Genomic DNA, 25,212 nt, shown 5'->3' with positions numbered 1-25,212 from the left:
TCTTCACTGTGATGGTTTCCATGCATTTTTATTTGCGCTGTAGTGCAATTAATAGCTTCCTAGAAGGCAGGAAGTGCTCAGTCAGAAATGGAAAAAACGCTCATCTTTGTCAGCAACCATGCAAGGAATAATTGATTTGTACGAAACAGCCTCAAACATACAGCAACACAGCTCTGGTCCATTCAAATGAATTAACTAGAAGCAAAAAACAAAGTGTGTTTATAAGGAAAGAAAAAGCATGAACTTCACTGGAATGACAATGAAGGTGCAACAGGCTTGTCACGATTGCCTGCTGAGTGGGTGCAAGCCAATTACTGGATGCCGAGCTGTAGAGTGGGTTGTGTGGAGTCAAATGCTCTTCAGGTGCAAATTTCCACCTGGTGCTACGTGGCGTGTGATACGATGGTGTGGTTGCTGAGGCCAATGTGCGAGGGCGGACTATACATTCCTCTGTAGGCTGTTTACGTTCACACATACATGGGCAGAAATAAAGACGTGCAGTGGCACGTAGGTTATCTGAAGGAGCTTAGGCTAGCTTGAATTAAATGGTCAAGACAATAACTGTCAGTTTGTTTTACATGGTTTGGGTTGGACCCTTTAGTCCCCTTAGACATTATTGTGCTTCCAATGGTGTGGCAGCTTGGAAAGGCCCTCTCTTGTTTCAACATGACAGTGCTCCCTGTGCACAATGCCATGTGAATGAAGGAATGGTTTTCTTTTGTTGCGGAAGAACTTGACCGGCCTGAGCTCAGATCTCGACCAACTCTTTTGGGATGAATTGGAACGCTAATGCGAGGCAGAGCTAACCGCCCGACATCAGCGCCCAAACTAATGGAATGCTCTCGAGACCGAATGGGATCAAATCCCTGCAGCCAGGTTCCAAAATACTCCCAGAGGAGAAAAAGGGTGTCAACGCAGCAGCTCCATGCTCATTTTGGTTTTGGAATGGAATCGTACGTGTGTGTAAAGGGCGCACCATATTCTCTGAGCTGTTTATCAGAGGCCGAGGCGAGGTGTTGAGGAAGCAGAAGGTACCTGTGCCATGTGACCACAGGGTCAGGAGATCCGGTGGTCATGCAGTTAAAGGTGACTGATTCCTGGTAGTCAGCTGTGGCATTGAAGAACTGCTGGAACACGGACAACACCGGAGGAACTGCAGACAGAAAAACAGACATTCATTCGAGCCTGAAAGTGAATAGGATGAATCACTAAAAGCCAACATCTGACTTCATTTTTAAACAACTTCCAGTGTCTATTGAGCCAGATGATGACGGCGAACATTGTCAAATGGATTAAATTGGCCTTTGCGAGTGGCGTGTAAGCACTCACTGAAAACGCTACTTCTGTTGGTAATCCCATGGGGATTTCAAATAACATTCTGACCCAGCTTTGGTAAAAACACAAAGGAGCCGAACACAGCGATGTGAAACCATAATACTGTTGTTCGATTCAGAAATGCTCGGCTGAATCCATATGAACAATGGCAAGACGGAAAATGTGTTCCGACATCAAAAAACAACTGTACCATCTCTGAAAAACAGTGCTTTCCTTTTGTGGATAATAATTCGGTCCCCGTCAAGCGCTCCAGCTCCAGCCATTGTTTTGTCTTGCCGGGCCAATTCCTCCCGAGTCAAAATGAGAAGTGCTTCCTTGCTGTGTGATTCTAAGATCGCTGGTTTGAGAGACGGGAATACAGACTGGGAGAGCTTGTGCTCTCTCAGGTATGCATAGAAATGTGACTGAAGAAACACCATCAAAACAAATCATTCTAAATATTAGTTCCAGGACACAGTATTTTGTCACATGTCATGTTCTTGAGCCATGAGAATAAATAGCATATTTTGGACAATAACGTATTTTTTGTGCTTAAAGGTCTTAACATTTCCACGAAGCACACGTATAAATATAGAACGTCTTGTCAAACAGCAGTATTGATAAACAGCAGAGGTGTTGATGACTTTATCAGGAGTATATGTTGAGCGCTGCAGCGTGTCCCTGCCATCCACTCAGTTTAAGGACTGGCATCTTGTCATTCAGTAAAAGGAGAGCAGGCCTTTTATTCCGGTATGCCTTCACAGTGACAAGGGAATGACAGCTTTATGGCAAAAGCATTTTTTAAAATTTTTATCAGGCATCTCAGTCCATTTCTCAAGCCTGCACTTCTACTCCCACTATGACTGTCCAATCTCAGGGCCCGATAAAGCATGTTGGAAGCAGACAAGAAATCATGTTTAAAATGCAGAGTAACAAAAATAAAGCTCATTGAGCTACACTTCCTGTGCAGGGGTGAAGGAAACGGATGGTAAAAATTGCAATATTATCTACATAGGGGCCCCCCCCCCCAGGCACGGGGTTTAATGCAAGGACCATGAACTTCAAGGTCCCTGGTTCTGGGCCTTTCTTGCGTGTCCTTCCCCATCTCACTCCTCTCATTTCTTGTCATCTCTCTACTGTCAAAATCTCTATAAAAATGTGTAATGAGCTTCAAATTTCATTAAAACGATGAAAAGACATGAAACACAGCTGTGAAGTTGGTGAGAAAAAAAACAACTAAACATGTCCCATCCTTGGGATAATGAATGGGGAATTCCAATCAAAACAAAGCATCACCCGAGATACCCAATGAACCAAACCCTGCAGTGTACTGTAGTCTTTCTCAAAAGATCAATTACACTAACGACACCAGTGTGCATTACTGTGTAAATGGAAAACTCTTCACGGTACATCTAAATTCCACAGTGTCTGATCTATCTGCTGTCTCGTGGCGTCTATTTATCGTTTAGTTATTGCCAAACACAAAAAAAAAAGAACAATTATTTCCATTTTTGTGAGTCAAATCTACACAGGAAGTATATGCCTGAGCAAGCGCACGCACACACACGTACGGAGACACAGATCAAGGTGCAGAAAGCTTTCCAGGGATAAAAATGGCCGAAGCAACAATCAAACACCACGAGTCCTTTCCAATAGTCCTGACTCGGCGAGTGAGAGGAGCAAGCATCTGCCTGACATGATAACCATTGATTTCCACGCAAAAGGATCTCCATTCTCCAGCGTCGCTCTCTGTTCCTGTGCAACACGCTCCCACACCAGTGAGCCTTGTTGAAACAGTTAATGAGACACTCTGCCAAGCAGAAAGACTTCAAACAAGCAAATCAGCAACAGGGTTTAAGCGCCCCCAAACAGAATCTGGGCGAGTATCACAAATTCTTCATGTATTAGTCATATTCTTGAAACTTCACAGGCTCGCTGGAGATGAATGCGAGGTTTTTAAGACATCCCCGCTAGCAGGAGCGTACACGGCAAACATATTCCAAAGATGCAAACTCGGCCCTGGACCGATTTAAGTGCATCCGCGAGGAGCTGGGGGACTTGTTTTCATTTCGGCGGGAATGGGCTTCAATGAACTGAGGATCCAGCATGTTTAGAAGTGGTGAAATGTTCAGGGTAAAATGTCATCGCCGTCTTGCACCGACTAGAAATTCAGCAAGCGACTGTTTGGAAACTAGATTCTTGCTGGAGCGCTTATTAGGGATTTGTTTTGCACACAAGCTGGAGTCAAACCAGCTCTGGTTCATGATTGAGAAAGGAACCGAATGCTTATTCTCTTCCCGAACAGCCAGCGGTTATGATTGATGTTTTCTCAAAATAATCCTGAAGGACACAGCCGGTAGTTTCAACTGACAGCTGAGAAAGGGAAAATAGCCGGATCGTGTGCGAGTAAGTGAACCGGCAATTAAGTGAGAGTGTCTCGGAAGGGTGCAGGGGAAATCAGGAAGATATTTGCATCTCCATCAGTTGCCATATAAACAAACTGCAACTACTGTGGCTATCGGGGTCATCAGAACGGAGAGATGTTTGATGCCGATTTGGGAAAAAAACATTTGGCTCCATTGAAGGGAGCAAAACGAAGCTGTTGGCAGACGCCGGCCTCAGATATGAGTTACAATCTGGGCCTGTTTAATAATCAATCCAAACTGATTTGCATAGAAGCAGCAGTTTGACTTTTTTTTAAAATACGCCGACGTGTTTGCTTGCAGAGCGTTAGATGATTAATACCACTCTCATGTCTGTACGGCAACTATGAACGTGGTGCCACGAGCCCGTTAGCTTAGCTTAGCAAAAAGACTATTAATGGGTGACAACAGCTCTGTCAGAAGTCAATTAAGACGTTTTCGAGGGTCCTGGTACAGATGTAGTCCGGCTCTTAACCCCCTTGAAAAACACAACTTGTTGTTTTCACATTTAGTTTTGTAGCCTTATCCTTACAGGCCTGATACAACAGTGGTACCAACCTTCGCTAACTTCATCTAACTGGGGGCAAAAAAGCAAGTCAGCTTATATCCAAATATTGAAATGTAAGCGAATGAGCAAGCCAGTTTGTTAACGTCTATGGCGTTGATGTTTGCCAGTGTGCCATGTATGGCTCTATCTGAGGTGGAGAAACCACAGGGGATGACAAATGTGTTTGTCTCCCGAGAATATGTCTCATTTCATGAGATTCCGCTCAACGTCCGGGGATGAAAAATCGCTGCATGTCAGGAAGGACAAATATGTCCATGATAGACTGAACTAACTGTCACAGAGAGGGAGAGACAAAAGTATACTCTTCCAGCTCTGCTTTCAGAAAAAGTATTGTTCTGCATGACTGGTTAAAGCAACGTTAACACATTGCTGAAGTAGCCGGAGCTGAAAACAGCACGACATATCGCTGCTACGAGCTGAATGTAATTGACTGACGAACACCTCGGAGGTGGCGATCCAAGTTCAATTGTAGTTTCCAATCAAAATGAAGCATAGAGGCACTGCCACATTCAATCAGACAATCAGCTCAGCTTGTAGTTCGATGTGCAGCAACGAATTCAAGAATGCAATTTGCAACTTTATGCAAGGATTTGGAAAAATATGGATTGACCGCTGTTTGAACAAATGATTCGTCTCGCGGAGCTTTAGTGGCTTTTCTTCATTGAAACCAGTCTACGAATACTTTAGGGAGGAAGAGTACGCTGCAAAACTAAGGAAGAATTTATAGGAAATGAAATGTGTTTACCAACGAGTTCGGATCTGGCGCATCCGATCACAAAATTCATAAAATGAGTGAAAGAAGTCATCCAGGCGCAACGTGTTTGTCCGTCTGTTTTCTTTGTTGTCAAGGAGAGGCTGAATACTCAGTCGTTGAAACGTACGAGTTCCAAAAGCAGTCCAGGAGGAGTTCTGCAGATCCAGCTGCCTCACTGTTTGGCTATCACCGGTTCTGGATGGACCAGGATCAATGTCCATCCTGACTTTGGCTTAAAAGAGCGCTCGATGTTGGACCTCGGGAGATGAGGTGCAGCCTGAAGATGCCCTCTGTTTACACCTCATCCTTTCTTCTTCCTCCTGGGGTCTTCAGACATGGACCTGTTTATTTTTTATCAGTGTGTTGACCCTAGCTCACTGGTACATCCCCAGGCACCACGGCAGAAAACAGTTCACCAACCGCAGCCGATTGATAAAACATGTCGTCTGCAGCACTCATTGATATACCTGAGCCTCCGAGCAATCTGCTCTATCTGCTTGTGGTCAGGGCATCTGGGTTGTTCGACCAATCCAGGTTGTTGTCGATAAAGAATATTCTCTGGTGAACCATGCTGGCTTCCTGTTCCTTTGGAAATCCTCTGCTAAGACGGATATTCCTACCCACAGAAAAGGAATAACCCGAGTGAATTCTCCGAGTGACATGCCCCATAAATATAAAGGCAGTGGTATCGAGAGAGAACGCCATTCTTCCCTGTTTCTAGACCGACAAAAATAGTCCTTCAGAGTGGGGAAGAGATTTACACGTCTAGCTTCAGGGCAGGAAGCGGGAATGAACATCACATACAGGCCTCATGTGTGGAAAAACAACTCCTTGGGGCTGCTGTTGTACAACAAGCACATACCTGGATGTAAGCTCATACTATTGGCATTTAAGTAAGTGTCATTTCCATCTCTCACTAGAGCTGGTCTGAAGGTCTACTGGACCACTGCTGACCAGTAAGCAAATGTCTGTTTGATATTTTAGCACATTAATGGCTGTTGGAAAGATGATACAAGGACTACAAAGACAAATTCAACCTGCAATAATATAGATTGTGATCACTTCATCACGTCACTGATATAAGCACTCATTTTAAGCAACCTGATCCCTTGAATGAGTCACTATGTGTAGTTACTGCTTTCAATAAATTATAAAAGTAAAAAAATAGTTGACAGGACAGCTTTAAGATGCTGTAACAGATGTGGTTAGCCTGGTGGTTCCATATTCGACAAACTCGGTTTCATTAAGTTTTCTCTCAGCACTTAATATATCCTTTTCCAGACTAAATGGTGTTTCTGCAAATCAGATTTTGACTTCACTAAATGTGAGTCTTTAGGGATCAGCTGAATGAGACTCCTTGAGGCAAAGGGAAGTCCACTCCAACGTGTCTCCCTCAGAGACCGTGCTTCTCTCTGGACACTCAGCAAAGCGCTCTGCAGACTGTCCCGTCTCAGCTCCACACGGCAAGCGTCGTGTGGAGCTGCAATAATAGGTCGTGCCTCATTGAGCAGGCTTATTGGATCTTCCTCAGAAGGGAGGTAAGTGGTGTGCTAAATTGAATGCAATTCATAGTTTTTGGGCGGAGGGCCGCTCTGCTATTACATTAGGTGGGAGAGAATTACATCGGCAGAGACAATATTGCAGCTGTTCAAGCGTTACACGACGCTCGCGGCCTGAGTGAAATCACATTTCAATCACCTCGCCGGTCTCAGGTGACTCGCTGTAAATGAGGACAAATGAGAAAATTGAAATGACATCCTTCGATTTCTTTGGCCCACGGAGCCCAAAGACAGCGCTAATTGAAATTTTCAATCACACTAAAGAATATAGAGGATTAAAAGATACCGGAGTGAGTCCGAATCTGTCAAAGCTGACGAGTCTGTTCTGATGCTGCAACTGAGCATTCGCCCAGAGTTTCCAGGTCAGTTCCTGCACGTCAGAATCATCGGCTTCACTCTGCACATGATCAAAACACTGTGAAGGAGCCCTGCGATGCGTCACCTTCATGCTAGAGTAGTCCACACTTAGCCGATCAACACACTTCCAACACCATGTGTCTTTATATTTAGCAACAACATCAATTAGTGCTTCCAAGAAAATATCGATTCCATAACAAATTATCACCAACTAATAAAAGCTCAACAATGTGACACTGATCCTGTGTACTCGATCCCAGCTCTGTTATTATACGTTTAACTTTAGGCATCTGCAGACTTCAGGTGCGTTCACGGCGGACGCATCGATTTTTTGACGCGCGTCGAGATTACATACAAAGTCTATGCACAGACGCGATGAGACTGTTTTTGCGTCCACCACGCCGCAAAATCGCCAACGCGTGAGTTGAAATTTTTCAACTTCAGCGACATAATCGCGTGACGCTGTGGCGCGATAGCCTATCAGCGTTGAGTTGCTCCCCCTGTCATCACTGGCTTCCTGCCGTTGTTGAATCAGGAAATAAATCCTGTAGCCGTCTGTGTTCACCCAGAGCTCTACGATACCTCATATCAACAGAGACCGGACCAAACTATGTGTATACATGTGTGTGTGTAAACCATACGGTACAAACAATGAATAGACGCGGCCGTATTTACGTCTACGTGAGGTTATTGAGTGCTGGTGGAGCTGCTACGATGTTAGCATAGCCTAGCACCGATATCTGTGACTTCCACAACACGTAGAAATAGAGGTTATTTTTTCCATGGTTAATGGCGGACAGTTGAACGGATCCAGGTCTATAAACCACGCCCCCTCTCCGGCGATTGGTGTGAACACGACCAGCGGCGCGTTGGACGCGTTTTTGCGGCGCGTCAAAAAATCAACGCGTTTGGTGTGAACGCACCTTTAGTGCCTTGTAGGCTTCAGAATGAAAACAATGGCCGGCGTTCATTTATGAAAACCACAGCGACAAGACAGCTTGTGTATGCAGAGGAAAGTCAAACCCTCATGCATGCTAATCTGTTGACTCTGTGAGGAGGAGCACGCGTCTGTGTTCTGCAGAGCTGAAGTACTGAAGAGCCTCACTTCTCAGCTAGCTTTGGAGGTTTGGGTTTGTGTTCAATCAGAGAAGCGCGATTGTTTACTGGTTATGTCACCCTAAGAGGATTATGCTTGACAACTAGAACTATCCTGCAGCTGGTTTACCATCCGAAGCAATTCAAGACTCTTCGGAACATCATTGCCGCACATTACCAGACTTTACAAGAATAACCAAGAGGCATAGGCTGCAGAGATGCAGGGAAGAAGATGAAAGGATGCATCTTTTTGAACATTGGATTTGTAGCCAGAAAATTCAAAGTTAGAGAAAGGGCTGAGACCAACAATGTTTTTTGTAGGAACACAGTGACTTTAAGGATGTTGGTGCTCTCATGGTCACAGTCAAAGTACACAGTTTCTTGCAAACAGTTAATTACTGACCCCTAAAGGCAAATTATTTTTGATAGAAAGCCTCAAAGTCTAACAGGATCGACTAAAAGTTTGGATATTTTGGGGCCTGAAGTTTCTTTAATCTCACTATTTTTTTTAAATCCGTCTTCATGGACACACCATCCTTAATGTTTGGGAGTCTCCCTTTCAAGCACTGTCTGCTTGTCCTGCTGGTTTCATCACAAATCCTCAAATGCAGCAATGACTCGAAATGCAGCTCACCGTTGACGACCACAGCGATTTCCACAAAATCGATCTCGCCGCGGGCCTCTATGCTGGCCTCGCAGCGGTACACGTCCTCGTCAGCCTTGGTCACCTGATGGATCTGCAGGTTGTTGTTTGGCAGCACCGTGAACCTGCCTTCACAGCACAGGACGAAGGAGAGGAGGACACACAAAACGACAAAAGAACAACAGTGTATGATGGAGAGAGAGAGGCGAGATAAGAAAGTTAGGAAAACAGCAGAGAGAATTGCCATCTCCACTCTCCAGTAGACTGTCAATCTTCTCTTCAGCACATTTACCTGATAAAGTCCACGGAGATAAACACGCAATCACAGTCTCCACTCCCTCCCATTGTGGCCACTGTGAGATTGGCCAGGAGTGATGGGGCTTCTATCTCATTCCTCGCAAGCAAAGATATTTATAACCATGCATTGTAATTAGAGTGAAATGATCAAAAAGAGCCTTCTTCTCCATGTTTCATCATCACAGTGGCACTGAAGATTTTAATTTCAATGAAAAAACGTGACAGATTCAAGGGTTCACTCTTTCTAATCAGTGTTCAGGCATGCATTTTGTCTCGATGGAGGATGGGGAAGTGGTGTAGAGAGTTGTAAATCAGGGTGGAGGAGACGAGGAAATAATGAATCCTAGTCGACTGGTTCCTACTGTTGCACCTGCTTCTATCAGAAAATAACACTGCTGACAGTTAATCTGTCCTCAGAGTAATTCTCGACTTCTATCTGTCTTTTTAAGCAAAAGTATGGGATTAAAAGGGACAAGCTTTATAAATGATAGAGCTTTGAACCAAATGGGACAGAATATGACTGACAAGACGATTGTAAATTATTGTGGATTGAGTTTGAATGCGGCCTTTTTGCTAGAAATAGCTCCTTTCATACGATGCAGGCTGCTGGTTTGCATTGCATCTCACGGGAAGCAGCATCTTCGAATGCCACCGTCCAACCCGCTCTGTAATCCATTCTCTCAGTCGCTTGCTCACATGGGTTCCGTCCAAGTTATACGCCTCCTCCGGGGCTGATGGGATTTCTATTTATAGAATTTGATATCCTTGTCTTATTGTGGAGCCACACAAAAGAAGGAAATAGCATTTCCTAGCGAACATTATTTTTTGGCACGTTGGCTCGTCTTTTCATGCAGAGAGACAAATGGGCACACCGGGACTCGTAAGCATTTCCCTAATAATAATAATAATAATAATAATAATAATAATAATAATAATAATAATAATAAAGAGCAATTGGCAGGTTTACATTCAAAATGTAATTCTTTTGAGATCGCTGCTTACTTAACTGTTATTACCTTCATAATCTCCTGTTGGAATAATCAAGATCAGTTACACAGTTTGATGATGATTATCACAAAAGTGACTCTCAGAAATTTGATTTGCAGCGTTACATTTATTGATATAACATTTATAACTGTTGATAACTAGATGAACAACATTGGACCCGATTGTTCATTCAGATTCAAACTAAACACTCGACGCTAATCTGCTTCATCGGGTAAAGGCACAAACACAACGACACAAATCTGATGTGAAATAAACTACTTGAACTCTGGCAGACTAGTTTGTCAGACCCCACCGCTCATACTAAGAAGCTATAAAAATGTGTTTTCAATGACTCCATTAAAAACAACTCATTAAAAATAAATCAAATTCCCCCCAAAACTCCATCTATCCATCCATTTTCCAAACTACTGTTCCCATTCAGGCCTTTTGTTTTAAAGGTACCATGTGGAGTAAACAAACAATGTTATGTTTAAAACCCATTCTTTGTGTCCTTCAAACATGCTGAGTGCATTTCCTTCCTCATAAAACATTTATAAATCAGTTTTTTGGAAGACTTTAAAACCTACATATTTTCATGTCTTCTTCTCCACCGCATTTGTTGGCACACTACTACATTTCTTGGCTAGTTACCACAACACAAAACCTTCGGCAGGACTGTTTCAAGTCGCACACACGATATGAAAAACATTGCTCTGAAAACTCCACAGGGTACCTTTAACTTACTTTCAAAGTTAATTCATCATTGTATGGCATTCCTCAAAAAAATAAGCGAGTAAGAGATTTTTAAATTCATTTCTTAAAACAACATATTACATCATGACAATGTTTCTGTTGAACGTGCTGGTATCCATCTATCATCCATCATCTCACATGTTTTACCGAGTAATCACCTTCCATAGGCATTGAGAGGAAGAACATAATAGCAGAATAGCGGTGAAGTGAAAGAAGGTCATGAACACTTACTGTGGTGCTCCTCGGTGATCTCTGCGTCCTGGTAGTACCACATCACCACGGGCACCGGGGAGCTAATGACATCGCAGACCACCTCCGCCGTCTCACCGTGGCGGAACTCCTGCGGTGACTGAACATTCCGAAACGTCAGCCGCTCTGAGAGATCAAACAAGATGGAGAAGGCTGTTTTTTTTCATTCTGCGAGCATTCAGAGCAAATTATTGCAGGTCTGAACATCAAAAGGAAAATAAGGAAAAAAAGCTGCTGTGCTTTTGCCGTCTTGTTAAACTATGATGTCTTTGAGACAGAATCCGGGGTTAGGGGTTCGGAAAAGTTATTTTAAAATACATTTCCTTCCAATTTTCCGTCTGGGTTGAGTCCTGTAAGTTGAGCGTCTGGTTTTTTCGAGTATTTTTGAATTGATGATGCAGGTGTAAGTGTTGGGATGGCCTCTATTTAAAGCCACGCATGGCTGTTCTGAAAAGCCCAAGAAGAAAAGAAAAGTTTTCTGTAAGGCTTTTGTGTTTCTTTCCACCTACAAGTATAACTTTCCTCTGCTAATACTCAGTATTTACTGTTTCTTATTGCTTCTAGCTCGTCTGTGAATGATCATGTCATCATAACAAGGCTGACAGTCATCAGCCATGCTAGCAGCTCTACGAGGCTGCACTGCGGTGCTTTGAGCTAAACGCTAACATCAGCATGCTAACATGCAAAGAGTGACGATGCTCAAAAGCTGATGATCAGCAGGCATAATGTGTAACATGTTTACCACATCAGTGTAACATTTGCTTATTGCACACAAAGTTCAGCTGAGGCTGATGAAAATGTCACGAGTTATTATTATACTGCAGGTTTTGGGTGATGAACGAAAGTGTTAGAACGATTTTAATTTTGGCCTGATGATGGCATCGAATGAAAAGTTAAAGGATCACCAAAATTCCTAAAATTCATCCTTCTGTCCCATTTTGGTAACATCCAAAAGTTTCGAGACATTTCCATCTGGACCAATCAGTAGAGCTATGCAGGTAGAGTCGCCAAAAACGACATTAAGCACAGCGGTCACGTGACTTAATGCCTCGCAAATTCAGGCGAGAAGTATTTGGAAACAGGCACAGGGGAAACAATGTGCGCCTTGGAAATGGACTCACAAAAATCTAATGAAACAAAAGCTAAATCTGGCTTGGACTGTTTTCTGGGACACAGATAAGGCGATTGAGATGAAACGCAACAGGAGACAGAAGGGTGGCTGTTATACTTACTGCCAATCACAACAACAAAGAAAAAAAAATCAATGAGCTGAGCCATTCTGCAGCCCTTGTGTTTGCATAATTAGACAAGAACACAGGCAGCCTTTGATCGACTCTTTCTTGGTTTCAGGAACGCTTCAATCATAGATTCCACTCTGTGACGGTTTGAAGCTGTGTCCTCCCTCTTGACAAACATTTGGTGTTTTGACAAATTGCTTTCATGAGGACACTGTTCTTGGACCAGCCCGTCTGAACAAACAGCACCTGATCCTTCCTCGAACCTCGCTCTCGTTCGGATGGCGGGCTTTGATGTACGCCGGGGATGGCGCCGCTTGCGTTGCAACCGCCTGCCATCATCTGCGTGCTGCATTGTGAAGGTGTGAATAAATCAACGACAGCTCCCCTATCAGTCCCTTCCGTTAGCGAGGCTTCAGCATTAGCATTTTGCAGTGTGATTTATGCCAGGCTGCTCCCCAAAATGAGCTCTCTCTCCTCCACTGCACCCTCCGCCTGCAAACGTGCGTGGCATCTCAGTGTCTTCATTAACTTCAAGGACGCCATTGGATGTTTTTGTCATTCACTCTCTTCGTTTCTTACCAATTTTGCTCTGGCGTCCCTTTTATTTCCCAAATCTACTGCACTCTCTCTCTCTCTCAGGTTTGAACACTTCTGATGTCACTTGTATCCATTTCCTTTCCCTTTTGTTGTCACACTGCTCTACAAGAGAACCAGTAAGGGAAACATCCTCTCCAGAGTAACACTCTCGCACACTTCACACTGGCAAATGGAAAAATACTCAGTACTCCAGGGGTTCTCGTTCACCGTTCGCCTATACATCACACCGAAGATAGATGCCGAACATGTTGACGAGCCAATTTCCCTGGACCGCTCTCAACTGGGAGGCAGTTTGGTTCCTGTCTGTAGTGGCCAATTTTGCTGGTTGAGGAGAATGGGCTTTGCAGCATTACTGCTCTGTCCATGAATAACTGAAGAAGAAATGAAGGAGCTGGCTGGCTTACTTTATTATGGTTTTCCTGTCACCTTGTATGTCTGCAAAGGCACCAAACTGCTGCAGTTAATTCAAAGCAATTTCAGAATTTCGCTATCAGGGAACTTTCAGGGAAAGCTATTTAAATTTCCATCTTCTGCGTGGGCCGGCAAGAGTTTTATCTTCGAGCAAGAGTCGGCAGCCATGCTAGCAGCTCTGTGAGGCTGCATTTAGGCACAGCAGTGACTTGAGTTCAATGAATCATGATGATGTTAGCATGCCAACGTTTGCTAATTATCACTAAACACAAAGTGATGTCTTTAGCTTTGCAATTATTAGACAAAGTGACACTGACTGGATAATGGAGCTCGATGAAGAGTTATTACAGTTCATCCTGAGGGGAACATGAAGTGCCAATCCACCCAATGGTTATGGAGATATTTTACTCAGAAAACCACAAGTGTGAGCCACATGGTGGCACCACAGCAAACGTCTTTAGGCCTCAATCCTCCGGTGACCGTACATGTCCTCATCTAATTTCATGGAAATCCGTCCAGTAGATGTCCAAATATTCTCACTACACGACAGTAAGATTCATCCTCTTGGGAGCTTGAATGTCGGGGCAATCCATCGTTTTTTTACACTTGACCAAAGTGGTGAACCGACTAACTGACCGATATTGCTATCAATAGAGCCATGACTCTACTGTGGCTAAAGAAGCTCCAGGAAATCCAGTAATCAGCTTTATTATTTAAGAACTGCACAACATATCACCATTTCCTTCGGGACCGAGTTCGTGCAAAGCGTACACTGTAAAACGCAGATCGGCAGAGATCTTTTCCAGACGTGGTTTGTGTGCGAGTAGTTGCAGAATTGCGGCAGTGTATGGTTGATTGAGTACAGCGTAATGTAAATCTCCTTTACTTTTGCCTTTATGCTTTTAATGGTTTCATGTGAAGCACTTTCAATTACCTTGTTGTTGAAATGTTCTATACAAATAAACTTGCCTTGCCTTATTATGTTTGTATGTAGTTAACTAAAGTCCCGGCACCAGTTTTGGATCCAGAACTGATCTCCCGCTACATGCAATATGGTTATAACAGGTCATCATGGAGAGGTCATCAACTGCTGAGAGGATGTCACCACTGTCTCCCCCACAGGTCATGGTATTCGTGTACAACATGTTGCAGTCCTCGCCTGCTCCGGCTGTGCGCTGGCAGAATGGCTGGCTTTAGCTTCAGGCAGGTTTTTCCATCCGCATGCTGCTCATGCAATCTATACCGAAGGGTCCCGAGTGAGTGGCGGCGTGTTACCATGGAAACAATGGTTTTAGGGAGCTGCTTATGTGGGGAACGAGGCGAGGACTGAGTGGTGGCAGGCGTGATTGAGGCTGCGATGTCTCCCCTAATGGTTTGCTGGGAGAGGATGAAGGCAACCACACAGCAGGTGATGATTCCAATGCGAGTGTGTGCACATACAGGTATGCATCTGTGTGTGTGTGTGTGTGTGTGTGTGTCTGCAAATCCCCGTACCTCGACCTTTTCCTCCAATTAAAGTTGTATTAAATTAAAGTGTATCTGGGTATTTAGGTTATTCACTTCTCAGAATTCACTTGGTTCTTTATGTCATATTTTTGTGTGTGTGTGTGCCTTTTGCATGCATTGTAACATTAATGCACTTCCTGTCACTGTGCTACCTGTGAACAGAAGGTTTCGTAAGTTTGGGGAAATGTATCATTTGGATCTAAATGGGGACCTAGCAAGGATTTTAGGATTTTATAAACCTACACCTGTAAACAAAATTGAGTGCATTCTTTTCACCGGAACATCTCTAACACCACACCTACTGCGCTGTGCTGGGATGCCTTGATCTGTTGGCGGGGCGATTGCTGACCACTAGTTTTGGCATAGCAAATCAAATCTGGCACTGAAAAAAGTTCCACTGAAAAAGATTATACATCAATCAAAGTCTCCCTGCACCTTTCTCTCTTGAGTTTTATTTCACAGCGCCGACGTTTCACTTCTCAATGCCGCATTCTATTTTCAATGCTAAATCTTACCGTCACTGTTCTAGCTCCATAGTATACCAGCCGCACAGATATCAGTGCTTTAGCTGTCAGTTATCCGTGAGTTCACATGTGCAACCACAGTGATGGTGGTGTGAGTCAGCACATGAATCAGCCAGCAGATAAGTCTTTCATGTCGTCCAAGTTTACACAACACTTGTCAGAAAGTTTTTACAAGACACCAAATAGAAAGTCTGAAGCCTGAACATGGAGCTTCAAATGCAGTTTCAAATTGATCTCCAAACTTAAATGAGCTCAGTGTTCCCAATAGTGGCTACAACTCTGGTCCGAGATCTGATTCTCGTCCTCAGCAAATGAGCTGGTGGTGGTTAAGTTGGATGTCTTGCTCAAGGACGCTTTAACAGGACAAACGGCGGTTAAAATGAGCCGAGGCTGAGAATATGAATAGGCTGGCTCCACCTGTGATCAAACACTAACGCGAGAGGTTTATTCTCTTCATGTCTTCATGTGTAACTCTCAGGCGGCGCAAACAGAGCATCTGCAGGCAGAACGTGTGTGTAAGTGCATCTTATCTGTCAAGCTCACGGTAGATCTCCAGCACAACCGAGGCCTCCTCGGTGCGGCCGGCGCTGTCGGTGGCCTGGCAGCGGTAGATACCCGCGTCCTCGATGATGGCGTTGTAGATGATGAGCCTGGATCGCGACATCTCCGACTGGAGCGCCATCCGCTTGGAGTGCAGGATGCGCTCGCCCTGGGGGCTGTACCAGTCCAGCCTCACTGACTCGCCAATCGCTAGGAGCAACGTCAGAGGAAGAGAGAACATGAAGTGATTGTGATGTGCACATTTTATACTTTTATGGCAGGCGAGGCAGGATCATATCGACATCCAGAAACAGACGTCGCCATGATTACTCCCACTCACCCCTGAGATCCTTTAACAACATTTAAAAAAAAAGAAAGTTGATAATTTTCTTTGCAACCTTTTGTTGACTTCCATCCGCTCTATATAGTCTTTAAATTGGTCCAATTAGTTGAACCTGTTACCATTCAGTCCCAAGATTATTTGTGGAAATATTGAATTGCCCATGAGTGACATTTCCATGCATGAAGTGAGTCAGCCTGCAGTATTTCTGGAAAGGCCGTTGAAGAAAAGCTGCTTGTTTTTTCCCTTTGGTTGCATGCGATGCTTGGAGCCTTGTTTACTTGCATGCACGTCGAGTTTTTTTAATGTAAATGATTTATGTTCATTTGAGTCTTTATCAAACTACAGAGGCTGAGAGAGAATGTAGACAAATCGATACGTTTCCATCAAGTTTAGCCGTCTGCTCACGATGCAATGGGACTGACATTGTGGGACTTCCAGGATTAATCAAATTGGTCGATTTGATGAAAGTCAGATTGTGAAAGAAGTAATGTGCCGGGTATGTTTTGTATTCATACAGTGACGCTGAGGTTTTATATGTCAAAACAATAGCATTGCTGCTCGCTGTGGTCTGCTGAACAGCTGAAGACCATCCAACGTTGCCGTTGGAACTCGTCGAGGGACCAGATGGCCTGAAGTTATACGATTATGTCATAATCTTGGATTTACATCATTTATAAATCTGTAAAGGAGTAGCGACATACATAGGCTGTAAATCCCATTCTCGTTTCCAAGATTACGCACGTAAACAAACCGAGACACGAAACACAGTGGCGTCCTTATGGAGCCCGTGGAACTCGTCTGCAGGCTACTGTAGGAGATTATGTGGCCATCTGCATGCAGCAGGTGTCCTTCGGCTGTAAATACTGCAAATGCAAGTGTCAGTGTGGCGGGCCAGTACTTGGCCCATCAATCAGCCAGAGCCGTGAAGAGGAGATGGACAGAGGCTTGTCCAGTCCCTTAGAGACAGGTCTCTGGATTTCAAAGAGGGAACGAAAGAAACAAGAGCAGATAACAGACGCAATACAAGCTGGTGACAAACCTGTTGTGTTCTGGAAAAATGGCAAAAGCCAGAGGCACGAGATATCTCCAGAGGGAAGCAGGCGGTTTGAATGCTCTCTATTCCGCTCAGTAGCTATCAGCAAGATGCTCTTGAGCAGAGCTTTTAACCTCCAGCTACTCAGCTGGAGTCGTGATTGGTGATGGTTCATCTCAAGAGCTCCCAGGTGCTACTGTGAAGAGATGTCTTATTATATGGTCGGATTTAGCTGGAAACATATTTGTCCAGCATGCACGGTTATGTAAATTGGGTATAACATCAATGATCTCCCAGTAATGGAAAGGGATGAGCTGATTTGCCTCTTGATGCCTGCGCTTTGCTTCACAGAGAAACAGTCTCCCACTGTCGCCCTCAGCACGGCCCTCAGCACACCGATCGCAATGTCTCCAACAACCGTCAGCGCCATGTCCGTTGGCATGCGTGTCTGGTGCTCGTTAGCTTCAACGCCAACAAATCCGACGAGGCGATCAAACACGAGCGCGACTGAGATGAGATTACAGTCGGCGCCAGTCTGCCTTCCTTCACGCGTGGCTTCCCACCGGAGCCGCGTGCTGCATCTGGGTACTTGAGGGGAAGAGATGAGTGTCTAGCATCGCTACAGGCGTCTCTTTATACCTGTTAGCATTACAGCGTTATCACCCCTTACCATTTTACAGTCTGTTGACAGCAAAGACAGCGTAATATGTTCGAAGTCGATGTAGCCAGCGCGGTGACAGGCCGTTTGCTTCGCAGATGATCCGAGTAGACAGGAGTGCGTAGCACGCTGCCCTGGTTTTCACACTCGGTCCTGCCTCGCCGTGTGCCTTCTTACAGCTGAATGAATAGCTGTTGGACATTTTGTCAAACCGCCCGTAGAATCTGCATAAGCTCCGGCATTATTACTGATTCTTGACAAGAGCGAACGCTCGATGACTGACTCCTCTGGAGGCAGAGTGGAGCGACAATGAAGATTTGTTTTTGGTGCTTGCAAAATGTCAGCAGCAGCAGCAGGCCCATTGATCGCCGGCTTCTGTTAACCGCTCGTGAAAGCGGCAGCTCTGCTCTGTATCGGCTTGATTTTCGAACCGCACATGGAAATACAACTTGACGAAAGCAAGCAGCAACGCTTTGTGTCTGGAAGGTGTTTTCAGACAATGTTTACGATCCTCCTTTGCAGTGAGGGAGCAATATCAAGAAACTGAAACATTGAAGCGATCTAAGCCTCCTGCACAAGGCAGATTATTGACTCGACGTGCCCCTTGCCGCCAGAATTAGCTGCGCGCAAGCCGAAACACTCCCACGTCCCCACGGCGGCCGGCACTGGAGCCGTGGTCGTAATTGATTCAGGTCTCGGGGGAAGTAGACAGCTGGGCAGAAACAAGAGCTGAGCAGGGAAAGAATCACGCTGGTCAGCATGTACGCGGGTGTAGCTTGACATGTCAGAATTATCGGTTACATAGTCATCTCTGCCTCTCCATCTCGGTCTGCGCTGTAACGTCTGGGTGCACTGGGACGAGGGATGTGACCTCCCCTGCTCTCGTTAGACGTATCTGAAGAAACCGTTGGATCTCATTTGACCAGTGAGGCTGCCTCGATAGCTGCCTTGGTTTTATTTTGCAGCCAACACTTGTTCTGGCTTCCTGCCACCACAGTCTTATGGGAGGTTAAACACACACCTAAACACCAGTTTATCCAGCTCCTTATTTGTCACGCTCGGAGCGCAGCTTCATTTAACCCTGACAGGAGACCCGTTCTCTCTGTGGTTTGTTTGTTTCCTAACAAAGGTCTAATTGAGCATTTAAAACTGAATTGAAAAGACGAGGACTTTTGTAACAATGCACTTGATTTCTGTGATCGTCAGTTTTGTTTTTCCTGAAACCTGGTGAATTCTGGTGAGTATTTTTTTAATGGTTTTGAAGCAAATACAATTCCATGAACCGACAGTAATGACTTTAAATTTCTATTCCCTGCATGATGTTATGTTCCGTAATATACAGATGGTAACACACTTTGTTTTGTGAGGTCACAGCGACTTTTGACCACCAAAATCAAATTGGTTCATCTTGTGTTGCGCTAAATTTGAAGGAATTCCCTCAAGACCTTCCGAACATGTCGTTTACACAGGAATGGGACGAACGTAAGGTCATAGTGACCTTGACCTTTGGCCACCAAAATCCAATGGACTAGTCGTGTGGACCAACGGACGGACAACCTGAAAAAAATTAAATTCCTCTGGCCGTCAGAGGCCTAATAAAAGTGGTGCAGCAGAATAGCAGAGGCAGTTTTGCGGCAGACTCCACCACCATCATTAAAAGACCAAATGAGGGAATGTGTTTTGGATAATGGTGTTTGTCCCCCTGTAGAGTCAGAAGGCTGCACGACCTATTCCAAAAACAACAACACACTGTTGTTGTTTTTGCATCTGCATGCTATTATATGTTGCAGTAATATGACCGGGTACAACAGAAAGCACTGAAACATTATGGACGTTACAAAAACATTCTACTTCTGTCAGGGCATCCATTAAAAATAACAATGTTAGATTGCTCAACAACGTAGAAACGGTTCTTATCGCTCATTTCATGCATTTGCCATCATGACCTTTCCCCACAACCATGATGGAAACAAACAAACCAGGAACCAATTCACTCGAGGTGCAAGGTGACACCAGCACAAATGCAGCGTTTCGCTTTCTCACTCGCCACTTTAGAGACGACTATGTTCCCAAGACAATCTCTCCAGCCGGCCGCTCTGCAGCTCGGTTCACCTGCTTTTCTTCTCTCCGTTTCCCTTTTCTCTTCCTGACCCCATATGCCGTCTGCTGTTTTCTCCTAAAAGCAAGAAGTCATGAATAGATGCTCTGAGGACGGATGATGAAAGCTTTTTAAATGAGAAGAAATGAGCCGTTCAATCATTTTAACCCTGCTGACAACTCTTCCTGGCAAACTTTTCAAACAAGACAGGTTTGTATCGAACAAGTGAATTGATTTCACACAGGTTCTCTTCTCTCAAGTACACATTCACCTCCATGTTCTGCCTTTCTTCACAAACGGAACCCGCCCGTGAATAAACATACTATATATTTGCCTTTCTGTTCCTTTCTTTTCTCCAATCCATATTCATGCGGGCCTGATTCGTACAGCGGGACTCAGCTTAAAGCTAAAAAGTCCCTTTGTTTGCGGGCTGACTTTGGTTTCACTGGAATCTTGCCTCTGACTGTTCTGCCCTGCTTTTCAGCCCAATCCAGTTGGCAGGACTGCATGCAAATGTGGTAAATAAAATGAAATTAAAAAGGCTGAGAAGGGCAAAAGATCAAGTGACACAGACACTTCCTCCCACGCACTTTTGACGTTGGATGGCGACTATTTATCTCCCACCTCCAACACTCTTTTGCCTCAAAGCCTTTTCCTTTCTTCTCAGTTCTGTCGCTTTAGCTCTTTCACAATAAAAGCCTCTACCTTTGCCTTTCATTTCCTGCCAGTTTGGTTGCATTCAGCTCCATTCATACCCTCTCCATTCTGTCCTTCTCAGCGCGCGTAAGACCTCCACACCCCCTCAATGCTCCTCCGGTGTGTGTCTCTACTCCCTTGGCTGTTTGCGCCACGCTGAGTGGGCTGGCAGGCGAGGCGAGGCAGCCAGCAGGAGGCGGGCCGGACCTGCCAGAGTGTGTTGCCACCCTACAGAGCCACTGGCAGCAGCGTCAGGTTCCCTGTTATAGCTGAGTGTTGATATGCCGTTCTGAGAGGACAATGAGGAGGCGGGGCGAGGCGTCCCTGTTTGGATCCTGTGCCCATGGAGTCAAAGAGTCACTCACCATATGGACAGCACGGATTGTGTTGCGTTCACTGTCCTACAAACCACAAACAGACTTCAGAGGCAGCGATGTAAAGCCCCCTGCTGGTTCCCTGACCTGCCTCCAAACACACACACACACACACACACACACACACACACACACACACACACACACACACAAAGTACAGCCACATAAAAACAGTGTGCGGCTGTCGTACCTGTGCAGATGAAGAACTTGGACTCTCCGACACTTAACTCCACTTTGTTCAAGGATATGGACACCTGCAGTGCAGCTGTGGTAGAAAAGGAAAGAGGGACGGAGAAAGACAGAAAGAGAAAAAACAGGGAATGGATTAGTTGCTGAAGTCGGCTAGAGAGACACGACACAAAATGACTTTCAAAAAGTGTTTCTTTACAGCATTGTGGCTCATTTCCTTTTCAGTCACCATATACTGCATTTAAATATCCCTCTGTATAAATAAGAAGCTTCTTAGAAATAAGCCACATTAGCAGCTGTTGCAGGTATAAGACTGCTGAAAAGAAGAATTTCTATATTTGATCCAAACTTTAACCGCTTTTTAAAGTTCCTGTTCAGCCATTTCTCCTTCGAAAGAGACAGATTTGCTTGATACCTTCTATTGGGCACATGTCTGTTTGCGACAAGCTTGTCAGTCCCTTCCACAATGAATGGGATCCTTTAAGCCGGAGGTGATGCTATTTTTGCAGTTGTCGCTCTTGACAATGAGTACATGCAGAAAACAACGGTGGGATGGGCTCTTGAGAGGCTGAGAAACAGCAGAGATCAGTAAATAACTGCCTAACACACTGGAGTAAGGACAACAGAGCGAACTGGAAATGTGTTGGAAGAAATCCACCTTAAATGATGCTAAAAATGAAAATAAAATAATTGCAGTCGGCGACAATCAAAGGCTGTATTTGTGTGCTGCTATTGTAGCGCTACTGCTGTATAAAGCCACACAATAAGGGCTTTGCTAAAAGTTCTGCAAGGCTGCGGTGAAAGGTACAGCCAGCTGACTCCATCTTGGCTGACATGAATTTCCTCACAAGGGACAAAGAGAAGCAGGAGGAGAGTTGTAGCGAAGAAGAGAATCGGACAAAGAAAGGCGAGCGCTTGCATGGCAGCCCAGCAAGCTGGAGCAGAGAGCGTGTCTCGATGTCTCATGTGATGGGCAAAGAATGGCAACTCAGCGGGGAGCGCTGGGAACTCAATAGCAGAGCGCCTGTCAATAATGGAGGAAATGATGAAATGATTATCTCCGGCTGTCCTCACTGGGAGCCACCCGTCATGACTGTAGGCTGCCTATAGGTGCCAGGAGAGGGGCACTGGCCCCGGCGCCTGAGCAGGGCCACATCATGGGGCTGAGCAGCTGCCTTATCAATGCATTCGATCACTTCTGCTGTGCAACTCCACTGTTTCAGCACTTAAGAGCAGCGATGAACGCACGTATAGCCACACGCATTTCCTTATATCGAATGGCATGGACGTACACAGTTGCTGTACACACGGTATGAAGTTTTTGTACTTATATTTTGTATTTTAAATGTTTTTTATACTTGATCCTCATACTTTCTTTCAATGCTTTTTCTTCTTGGACCCTATTTTCCCATGACTAATGGGGACAACACTTTTTGAAATTCGTCTGTTGAGGGAGAACGCTGGCAGCAGCCAAACAGGAATTACATTTTGTCTTGCCCCTATTACACATTTAGACACAAAAACATGGGAAAATAGGGTTGAAAAATACAGAATTACCCTTCAAGGGTTCTTTGAGCATCTTCAACACCATCTGCAGTCAGTGCGCAGCTCTTAAAATAACACCGTTCTTTAGGCATTTTTAAGCTGAAATACACAGCAGTCCCCACAGCGAATATACATTGGCATTTTAATGCGAATGCTGACTGGATTCGAAATTGGAGAATTTGTTTATTCAACACTGTCTCGCCGAGTGGGGACACAAAGAGACGTACTAATTATATCCATTTTCAGAAATGGAATGTTTTCAGCTGCGTTCACCTGCTCATTACAGAGTCTGCTTCAATATGTTACGAGCCTGGTAGCAATTATCAGCTCCAATTATCAGCTCCTCTGAGAAGGGTTGGAGACGTGGAAAATAAGACAACAGGCAAAACTATTGATTTCCATTTGTAATGTGTCCAAGACGGCCGATGCCATACATGACTTGCCAGCTCACCAGCATCAGTTATGATCTCAACTGAAAGGCAGGACTTTGACCAGAACGGTGCTTTAGGGCGGGGCTACCTTGTGATTGACTTGTCTTTATCAGTGTTCAGTCTGGGAGTTGTCCGTTTTTCTCTGCTTACAACTTTAACCCTTTCACAGTGTGTTTTCACTCCATCAAAGTCAATTGTAACATTTTGGTCGCCGAAAAATATCGTTTTCAGCGTTCAGTTGTACTTGGCTCCACCCTCTCGTGTCACTTCTGGTTCCAAAAACCAAGATGGCGACGGCCAAAAAGCCACACTCGAGGCTTCGAAACGGGAGTCAAAAAACAAATGGGTGACATCACAGGGAGTACTTCCACGTATTCCACAGGCGTATCGGTGTCTGTGACGTGTACAAGTGACACATTGGTGTCATGTTTTGGAACGTTGTGAATTGAAATAACAGTAAATATTGAAGTTATCATGAAGAGTGTTTTGCTCATCTGACAGAGTTCATGAAGTAAAAATGATGCAGCTGTGCCACCTTTTATATTTCACTGTAGTCACTTTAAAGATGCTGCAGAGCGAGGATGTCTCATTTGGTTAATTCTGTCCTCGCTACTCTTCCTCACCTCCTCCGCTTGCATCTCAGGTGGGCGGGACTGAGACGTGCGGAGAGGAGGAGGCGAGATAAAGGAAACCGCAAGGCGCAATTCACTTTTGGATTCGAGGTTCAAATTGTGCAGCCCTTCCAAGTCGCCTCGCGCTGCTTTCACTTAACCGTTTGAAATCTCTTGGAACAAAGCCAGACGGAGGGGAGAGTGTCCAATCAGATGGCAGGGAGAGACTGGTGCGATTCCATAATCCTGTACTCCATAAAAAGCCATGGCTAAAGAAAATGCACCACAGAGAACGTGCCTTTGAGTGCTTCTATGTATGCTTGTACATGCAAGAGTGTGTGGGGGTGTACTGTATTTTTTCGGGATGTATTGTTTGTGTGTGTGTGTTTGGGGGGGGGCTGTGTGTATGTGTGCAAATGTATTACGCACACAGAGCAGATAGGACCTCAGGCGTGAAATGCTCTGCTTTAATTGTCTGTGATTTTGTGGAGGAGTTCGAGAGAATTCTTCCCTTGAACCACAGAGACAGAGAGAGACAAAGGGAAGAAGTAAAAGAGTGGGTAGAGCAAGAGCAAAAAGAGCAAGGAGATAAAATACTAATTACTACGTTTTGTATTCACCCGAACCTCTGAGTCTCATGCATTTCTTCAAAGGTGTTAGTGAAGGTAGAAAAAAAGATTTCCAGTAAGAAATAAGCTTCAGAAAACACTAAACAGTCAGCACTCTGTGGCAACGAGGGGCTGAGGGAAAGTGCAGATGTCAGGGATTTCTTCGTTAACAGAAAATTTCGCTTCATTAAAAGCTGGCTTTTACTTGGTCGTTATGGTCATTATTTCTATTGCTGATGATATCACTGCACTGAAGTTTACAACGCATGCAACATATGTCCCTTTCTGTCTTCAGAAACGAGAAGAAGATGGACGAGAGGAGACGTTTAGCAACTTCCAGGTACCACGAACGCTCCTCTGCACATACGAGTCGCTGAGATCTGGGAACACAGCAACATTGGAAGAAGACGGTATGTGCGGTGCGGCATCTCTAGAGACGACCAAAGCCTATATATGAGACAATTCCATCAGTGAAATATATATTGTTTTTAGGGAAGAGAGGAGTAACTTATGTTTCATAACTGACAATATTTCGAAATTCTTCACATATTAATTTCCTCCAGTGCCGGCAGAAAGTTGCGAGTCGAAAGACTTAGAAAGTGCTTACAGTATCAGGATGTTTGACTTTGCATAGTAAAGGAAGCTCTTCTGAATCAGGTTCTGTCAAAGCGTGTGCGAGTTTTTGCCAATCTGGCTCCCCGAGCACCCAGTCCTATATATCTGTCTGGCTGCATAACAAGCCCGTTTCCATGCCGGAGAGGAGACGAGGGAAGAGGAGAGTGCTGGTTTTACTCAGTCAACCATATCCAAT

At 44.7% G+C, this 25,212-nt stretch overlaps 1 protein-coding gene across 1 annotated transcript in view; it reads right to left on the bottom strand.

Annotated features, from left to right (window-relative positions):
• ncam2 (neural cell adhesion molecule 2) overlaps window positions 1-25,212 on the bottom strand; it is a 189,199-nt gene that overhangs the window by 43,803 nt on the left and 120,184 nt on the right. Inside the window, exons 2-6 of the mRNA XM_079296703.1 lie at window positions 21,208-21,282; window positions 15,819-16,025; window positions 10,982-11,125; window positions 8,705-8,842; window positions 1,036-1,153 (exon numbers count right to left, since the gene is read on the bottom strand). Coding sequence (XP_079152829.1) covers window positions 1,036-1,153; window positions 8,705-8,842; window positions 10,982-11,125; window positions 15,819-16,025; window positions 21,208-21,282 — 682 coding nt within the window. The remainder of the gene's footprint in view (window positions 1-1,035; window positions 1,154-8,704; window positions 8,843-10,981; window positions 11,126-15,818; window positions 16,026-21,207; window positions 21,283-25,212) is intronic.

Source organism: Melanostigma gelatinosum, assembly GCF_949748355.1.
Source record: "Melanostigma gelatinosum genome assembly, chromosome: 24".
Classification (NCBI taxonomy): Eukaryota; Metazoa; Chordata; class Actinopteri; order Perciformes; family Zoarcidae; genus Melanostigma; species Melanostigma gelatinosum.
This window is presented reverse-complemented; position numbering and strand designations above follow the sequence as displayed.